This window comes from Manacus candei, unplaced genomic scaffold (assembly GCF_025592945.1).
Source record: "Manacus candei isolate 608988 ecotype Guabito, Panama unplaced genomic scaffold, ASM2559294v1 h1tg000076l, whole genome shotgun sequence".
In the NCBI taxonomy this organism is placed as follows: domain Eukaryota; kingdom Metazoa; phylum Chordata; class Aves; order Passeriformes; family Pipridae; genus Manacus; species Manacus candei.
In genome coordinates, this window is record NW_026138124.1 from 5,310,193 (window position 1) to 5,318,330 (window position 8,138).

The 8,138-nt window shown below is 52.0% G+C and overlaps 1 protein-coding gene across 1 annotated transcript in view; it reads left to right on the forward strand.

The window, feature by feature from the left end:
• CUX1 (cut like homeobox 1) overlaps nucleotides 1-7,102 on the forward strand; it is a 271,261-nt gene extending 264,159 nt beyond the window's left edge. Inside the window, exons 19-23 of the mRNA XM_051809840.1 lie at nucleotides 468-551; nucleotides 826-882; nucleotides 3,020-3,100; nucleotides 5,075-5,139; nucleotides 5,596-7,102. Of these exons, the coding sequence (XP_051665800.1) occupies nucleotides 468-551; nucleotides 826-882; nucleotides 3,020-3,100; nucleotides 5,075-5,139; nucleotides 5,596-5,647 (339 nt within the window). The 3' untranslated portion in view covers nucleotides 5,648-7,102. The remainder of the gene's footprint in view (nucleotides 1-467; nucleotides 552-825; nucleotides 883-3,019; nucleotides 3,101-5,074; nucleotides 5,140-5,595) is intronic.
• The last annotated feature ends 1,036 nt before the right edge of the window (nucleotides 7,103-8,138 follow it).

Sequence of the window (8,138 nt, forward strand, 5' to 3'; positions counted from 1 at the left end):
GCAGCAAAGGAATTCAGAGAGGGATTTGCACTAACCCAGGTGGAGCTCTCTGGGGGGAAAGAGAGTACAATTATTTCACAGAAAGGGCAAAAAGTAGGGAGTCACAGGAGAAATAAGGAGTCCCCACAGAAGAATCCCTTGATGTAACAACCTGGTCTAGTGGAAGGTGTCCCTGCCCATGGCAAGGGGTTTGGAACTAGATGGCCTTTAAGGTCCCTTCAACCCTAATCATTCTACAATTTTATGAAGAAAGGACTTTGTTCAATAGCTCCTGTTGTGCTTCTCCTTTCCAAAAGGGACAGATGCTGTCTGTCACAGCTCTGGGCTGTGCTGCTCCATCTTTTGGGGGTCATTGCTTCCAAATGAGCAGCCCAGGGGGACTGGGGGGTTGTGTCCCTGTTCTGGGTGTCCACACACCCCTTGCATCCCGGTGCCCACTGGTTCTCACCCTGCCTTTGCTCCCCCAGGGCGGCAGCAGGGATGACACGGAGCAGCGCTACTCCTCCCAGTACGAGGAACGCCTGGACCCCTTCTCCTCCTTCAGCAGGAAGGTATGAAAAGCCCCTGCCACTCTCCTGTCTGCTGTGGGACCATTGCCCAGCTGAAATCCAGGGAGAGCGCTCTGAAAGAATAAAACACGCTCGAACGCCATCCACTTCAAAAAATAAAAAATGAAAGTCATTGTGCCCTGATGATGTCCCCTGTGTCTGGGGTTGGGGGGCAAATAGGAACATCTTGGGGCACAGAGCTCCTTCCCTGGTTTGCAAACCCCAAATTTGGCCCTTTGAGCCTCAAAAATCAGCTTCTTGTACGGTTTCCTTGCAGGAACGCCAGCGGAAGTACCTGAGCCTCAGTCCCTGGGATAAAGCCACGCTGAGCATGGTGAGTGGGCTGCACTGCTGTGCACGAGTGGGAGGTGAGAGGTTTTTATCCCAGCTCCTGCATGAGGAATGGGGCTGCTGGGCTTGGCCTCAGGCAGTGAGAGGGCCCCATCCCTGCTCCCCCAGGCCGGGGTGCAGATCTCACCGGGCCATGCTGGGGCTCAGTTTAGGAGCAGTCGCTTTCTTCCCTTGCTGCCCAGGGCAGTGGTGGAGTCACCATTCCTGGAGGGATTTAAAAGACATGTAGATGTGGCACCTGGGGACATGGTTTAGTAGTGGCCTTGGCAGTGCTGGGGGAAGAGTTGGACTTGATGATCTTGGGTGTCTTTTCCAACCTACACGATTCTGTGATTCTGTTCTGTGATTCCAAGCACCTCTCCTCTGGTTTGTAGCATGGCAGGGGGGCTCAGAGCTGCACCCCCAGCCAAGGGCTGACCAGGGGCAAAGCCTCTTTGCTCAGCCTGATCTCCCTCATAGGAGACTATGAGGGAGTCCCAGCACCCCACACAACTCGGGAGCAGAAGTGTGAGGGGCTGCAGAGGGTCCCACGCCCCAGGGGAGATGCTCTGCCTCACACAGCACAGCATCCTCAGGCACACAGTGATTTCATATTGCATTGTCCATAAAAACCCCTTCACAAGCCCTGATCCTTCCTGCTCTGGTTCTTCCTTCCAAAAAGCATGAGGGAAAATACTGGGGAGCTGTGGTTTCTGCAGCAGCTCCTTGCCTGAGCTGCAGCGGACAGAAGAGCCGCTGCTGCCACTGCAGGTTTGAGCTGCCATCTCTTAGGGATGAATGCTACTTTCTGAGATAAAAATGCGGTTATTGAGGAAATCTGACTTATATTTGAATTTGAGACATTAGCAGCAGGCTCAGGATTGGGTTTTGGCTGAGTTAACCCCCAGCTCTCCGGCGTAACAAGGGACCGCTGGTCTGCAGCAGCCCCAGAACACAGAAATGTCTTGTAATAAAGGCAGAGTTGTCATTTGCATAAAAACCAAGCAAATGCCAACATGAATATGGATAGTGTGGCGTGCCAGCACCACGGAGAATTAATGAAAGGCATTCACAAAAAAAAAAAAAACTGACTTAGGGGAGTTATTCCTTGGGAATATTTAAGAACATAATCTTGTTTGTTACAGCAGCCTCCGCCGTGGCTGTGAATAGCAAAGATGATTTCAGCCCAGAATGGGTTTGGTGGGAGATCTGTGGGTTTTAATGCCAGCTTTGGAAAGCCCGTGTGGTGGTTGGGGAATGTGCTTATGTCCATAATGAGTCCCTGAGTTTTACAGCAGGAATAAAGAGTGGCTGTGAAGGAAGGCAGGCACATCCTTTGCAAACTGCTCTCCCAGGCTGCGGCTGCTCCTGACTTTGGCTTTTTTGAAGGGATGAACGTGAAGGTTTTCCCATTGGGACCCCGGTGTCATGTGCCAAAAGGGCTCAGACATCATCAGGGGCTGGCTGTGGCCTCTCCAAAATGAGGGGCTGGAGGGTGAATCATCCCAACCCCACAGGGTTTCAGTCCCTGGAGAGCTTGGACAGCCCTGTGTGCTGGCACAGGACTGGCAAAGGTGGAGGGTGACTCAGGACAGACCTTGCAGAGCCAGAGACAGGGGACACCAGGGCCAGCTTCTGGGAGCAGCCTGGCTCCACTGCCCTGCAGAGGAAGTGGTGAGAGGATGCTGCAAATCACAAGTTGTTTGAGCTCATGAATTAAAAATGTGCAAGACTTAATTACTGCCGGGGTTTCTCTCTGGAGCAGTGCTGAGCCACAGCAGGCACTGAGTCAGGGCTGGCACAGCAGGAGCAGGTAGAGCTGCTGGAGAAAGCTGAGGTAAAGTAACTTAAAATAACACCCCAAGAGAGTTTTCAGTGGGGGAAAGCCCACAGTTTGCAGCCCTGGATTCACCTCGATTTGGGCAATTTTGGGCTGAGAGCATAGGCACTTGTGCAGCCACCTTGGAGGAGCATGACTGCTTGGAGGTGGGCAAAGCATCCCCCCCCAGTGTGTGTTTATATAGGGTCTAGCAGGAACAGGGCCCCAGTCTTGCTGAGGGTCTCTCTGAACCTGTGCACAGGGAGAAGTGGTTTCCACTGACCCACATTAAAATGGGATTTTCTGTTCTGCTCTTCTGCAGGGGCGGCTCGTCCTGTCCAACAAGACCGCTCGTACCATTGCCTTCTTCTACACCCTGTTCCTGCACTGCCTCGTCTTCCTGGTAAGTGTGGGGGCCACAGGGGGTGGACATCCCGATAAAATGTCTGCTAGCATCCCCTCCAGGAGGAATTTGGGCTTTTTCAGGGTGTCATGCCAAGTGAGTGCATTGCAGATGGTGTATCCGTGGTTCTGGAGGCACAGTGCAGACAGGAGTGTGGGCAGCACAACTCAGCAGGCACATGGACATGCCAATGAATATCCCCCTCAGCTTCATGGGGCGGGAATCCCACCCTGGCTGGGCACAGGCTTGCCCAAGGGCAGGAGCTGGAGGCTGTCTGTGTCATTCCTGGGAACAGCCACAGGACCGTGGTGCCACTGTGCTGGGAGCTCACAGGGCATTCAGTGTATTCCCAAGCTTGTTGGGGAGCAACATTCTGGTTAATTTTTGTGAATCTAATACCATAGCAATTTTAGGAATAAAATACATCCCCCTGAGCCCACACTGCCTGTTTCTAGAGCATGTTCAATTCCATTTTCCTGTGCCTGGGTCCATCCTTAACCTCCTGCCCAGTGGAGTTCAGTTCTGTTTGCTGCCTCTCCAGGGATGAGCTCTGGCTCTGTTTTACAAAGTATTACACTGTAATACTCTGTATTATTGAACTCTAGTTCCCCCCATGTTCTTTATGTGTTCTGTGGCTCCAAATTTCCCCAACTGTACATTAGGGTCAAAAACAGAGAAGCAGAGGTTTGGTAGGAATGGAGGCTTGAGCCAGCCTGAATCTCCTGGGAATGTGTCATGATGCAAACTCCTCCTATATCCTTATATCCTTGCACAGTTCCTGGGATTTTATTTGTCATTTCAGGGGGGAAAGAAAGCCAAACAAATCATCAATAATTCAACGATGAAAGGAGATAAAAGACGAATCAGAACAATATTTCTGTCCTGATCTCAAAGTTAAAGTGTTATTTTGGGGAGGAAAGGAGCAAAGGAAATAAAAAGTTAAACATCATTAAAATTTAAAGCTCTAACCTAAAAAAAAAAAAAAAAAAAAATAAGGAAAATTCATAAATATTACATGGCTGGAATGATCTTACATCATCTAGACACAAAAGGGCCTGAAATCCAGCACCCAGCACTGCCTGGGCTGGACACACACTGTGTGTCCTGCAGGGGTCTGGATGAAGCTCCATCTCCTCCATCCCCGTGGTGGGAGCAACGTCTTTGCCACCGATCCCAGGAGACTTTAATTAATCCTAATTTAGAGGCCTGCTGGTGGGTGTATCACCAGTGCTTTCCTGGTGATAACAACAGTTTACAAATCCCCAAGGCTTGAATGAATCAGTCTGGGATGGGAGGGCTTCTCCCTCTTTCCAAACCCCACCACTGCCTCCTGAGACCACAGCTTTGGAATAAAAACACAGTGCCATGAAAGGAAAAAGGAGCCAAGCTGAGCAGTGCCCTTCCTTAAGCCTGTTCCAAAACACATCTCCATCCATGTGCAGCCTCCAGCTTTACTCTGAACCCCTGCAGCCACAGCAGCACTGCCCCAGCAAAAATAACCCACTGGAAAAGGTCATCCTGGCCATCCTGAGGGCAACCACTAAAACATACTGGGGTTCTCCACACTGGTGATCTTAGGATCATGGTTTGGGTTGGAAGGGACCTTAAAGATCAACCAGTTCCAACCCCCTGCCATGGGCAGGGACACCTTTCACTAGACCAGGTTGCTCCAAGCCCCATCCAACCTGGTGTTGGACACTTCCAGGGATGGGGAAGGCACAAATTCTCTGGGAAACCTATGCCAAGGGCTCACCCCCCTCACAGGGAAGAATTTCTTCCCAATATCCGATCTAAACCTGCTCTCTTTCATTTTGAAGCCATTCCCCTTTATCCTGTCGCTCCACGCCCTCATCCAAAGTCCCCCTCCAGGACAGGATGGCAGGGATGGGCTGGCACTGTGGTGACAGAGGGTGCTGTGAGGACAGGCAGGGGTGGCAGGTGAAAGCAGAGCAGATCACATTCCTTCCCTTACAGGTGCTCTACAAAACAGCCTGGAGCGAGAGCGTGGGACGGGACTGCACCGCGTTCTGCGCTAAGAAGTGAGTGTGGGGACAGGCTGGGCCAGCCCAGCCCTGGGGCTTGGCTTTGGTGGGCAGAGCATGGTGGTTTGCAGCAGACTTTTTGGGCAGCGCTCGGAGCACCTCTGTCCTGGAGACAAGGGCAGTTCATTGGGCTTTAAACCCAATGAGAATGGCCAGGAAAAAAGATGCACGGAACAAGGCAACCACCTGTGTTCAGTGGGGTGCTCTCCAAACCCCTTCCTCTGAGCAGTCCTTGCCCAGGAGAAATCCTGATAAAGGCAAAGGTGATCCTGGAGACCCAAGTCAGGTCCGTGCTGTGACTCCCTGTGCAGGTCCAGGCACTGCTGCCCGTGGCTGGAGGAGAGCACGGTGCTCATCATTGTGGGCACTGCTTGGATTTGGAGCGGCTCCTGCTCGGCCACCAAAGCACTCTGGTCCCTGCTGCAGGTGAACGTGGCTCTGCTCTTTCCCCAGGTTCGCTGACCACCTCCACAAGTTCCACGAGAACGACACGGGCGACATGTGACAGTGACAGCTGGACACGATGCCACTGGCGCCAGCTCTGTTCCATCCTGCAGCAGGATCTGTCCCTTCTCCCCTTTCAGCTGCTTTACTATAGCTTTGCTTTCTGCTTTGTAGGATGAAGGCAATGATCCCCCCTGCTCCCACCCTTGGAAATCAAAAGCCTCAGCTAAGGGAGAGTTGTTTTGCAGGACACGTTTCCAGCCCTCCCTGGGAGGGCTGCAGCAGTTCCCATGCCCCCACAGTGTCCCAGAGAGCTCAGTCTCTACCAAAACACACAGAAAATGCAAGACCAGAGGTGCTCCTCTCAGATCCACATCTCTCCCCGTCCTGTTTTGATTCCTATGCAACACTGGGTGGGCTAAATTTAACCAGAAATGGGGGGAAAAGCCAACCTCCTGAACTTGCATTTTCAACTGTTGTGCCGTTTGAGAATTCCTATTTTGCTCTGGCTCTAGGAACCTCCTGCCCATGCTGCTGGGCACCAGCAGATGCTGTTCTTGAACTGGAACCCTCAGTGTGGGAATAGTTAGGACTAGTTAGGACTTAATGGGCATGAATGGAGGTGCTGCTGGTCAGGACTGATCTCACAAGAATGCCCCAGACTCTCCCTGTTGAGATGTTTCTGACTCCTTTAGGAAAGCAAAAGTCAAATCAAGCAATTGCTGGTGGCGGGTTTGCCAGGTGATGAACACTGGGCTGCTAATTTGGATTGATTTGGGAAGACAGAGGCAATGGGAGATGCTCCAATTAAAAAGTGCAGGTCCCATCAACCCCCATTCCTGCCTCAGCTCGCTGTGACCGCATGGTGAGGGAAGGTATTAGCTTGTTAACGTGGTCCTCAATTAAAATTCCCCTCTGTAGACAGGAGAATAGCATTGCTTCCAATTAATATTTCATTGCGGATCCAGATCTATTCCCACTCCCGTTGCTGGGAAGCCAGGGCCTCTAACGGAGCGTGCAGGCAGCAATAGGCTTCACATCTGCCACAGGCAGCCCGGGTTTATTTATAGGAGCTGTGGCCTGCGGCAAAATGTAAAATACTCATAAATTGGAGGGAGGGATAAACCCTGAGGGACCAACCTGCACCTGTCCCGCTCAGCACGGGGTAAACCGAGCCTGAACGGAAGGGAGGCACCCACAGATGCCAGAGGGGGGTGATGGGGTGATGCTGCCATAGCTGGAGACCTCTCTGTAAACTTATCGACTTAAGACATGGGGGAGATGAGCTTTGGCTGCCTGAAATCAGTAGCTGGGAAACGTGATCCAGGGAAGGGTGGGCTGCTTGTTGAGGCTTTGTTGGGAAGGTTAAATTTGCTTTTTTTAGCAGCTGTATGTTCTGTCTTGGAATTGCAAAACTTTTGCAGCTATTCACACTTGTACTCTTCATAAATGACTTAAAATAGATGTCAAGTTCTGCAGGACAAGTGATAAAATAAACTTAGCCATGCATTGACTGGGTGGCTTTTGTGCTCTGCTTCCTTTTTTTTATTTTTTTTTTTTTTTTGGACTTTTGATATTAAACAACTGAGAAATGTCCTGCTTGAGTCCAAGGGCAGAGTGTGCAGCTAATTTTAGAAACCCATTACAGCAGCTAAAGGCAGTGATGTCTCGCAGTGCCAGGAAGGGCAGGACCTCTGTCCCTGTGTGCTGGAGTTGGTGTCCCAGCTGCCATGAATACAGGCATCCCACAGGCCTGGTGAAAGGCTCTGGTGAAGGAGGGACCATGGGAACTGAGCCCAGGCAGATCCAACCCCTGAGCTATTCTGTACGTCCCCACGTGGCTGTTGGCAAAGGCACTCAGTCTGAATGGTGTAAATTTGCCAGGCTAATTTTGGGAGAGCTGATCAGGATCCCCCTTTTCCTCATCCTCCTTTTTCTCTGCTTTTGCAGCCCCAGGGGAACTGAGCAGCCCCAGCCTGGCAGGGCTGGGCTGCTTTTAGGCTCTGTCCTTGAATTTTAGGCACAGCTTTCCTCAGCCAAGCCTGGCAGTGTGAGGGTGGCTGGGGAGGGTCAGGAGCCCACACCATAAGGGGCAAAGAGCAGAGGGCTGTGCCAGAGGTTTTGCAGCCCCCTGGGATACCTGGGTCTTACCAGTCCCCTGGAGCTGCCAGATTTTGTCCCTCGGGCAGAGCTGTCACCTCCTTACGTCCAAAATAAAAATGACAAATGGACTGTTTTGTCCCAAAATCCCTCCGGGCAGGGGGCAGGCATTAGATGTGGGGTGTTGTTTTCTCTCCTAATCTCACTGTTTTGCAGATTCCAGCAGCTCCTCCTGCATGGAACCTGCACGTCCAGCTCACCTCGGCCCCGCTGGCTCATCCCATCCCCGCAGCCAAGGGATGTCCGGGTGTCCCGGGCAGCAAACAACAGCCGCTCCCAAGAGCCCGGCTTTGGCTGCCAAACCCTCTGACCGGAGGCAGGGAAAGCCTGAGCTGGGGAGGGCTCTCGGGTCACTGCCCGGAGCCTCGGCCAAGTTTTCGGAGCTGCTTTCT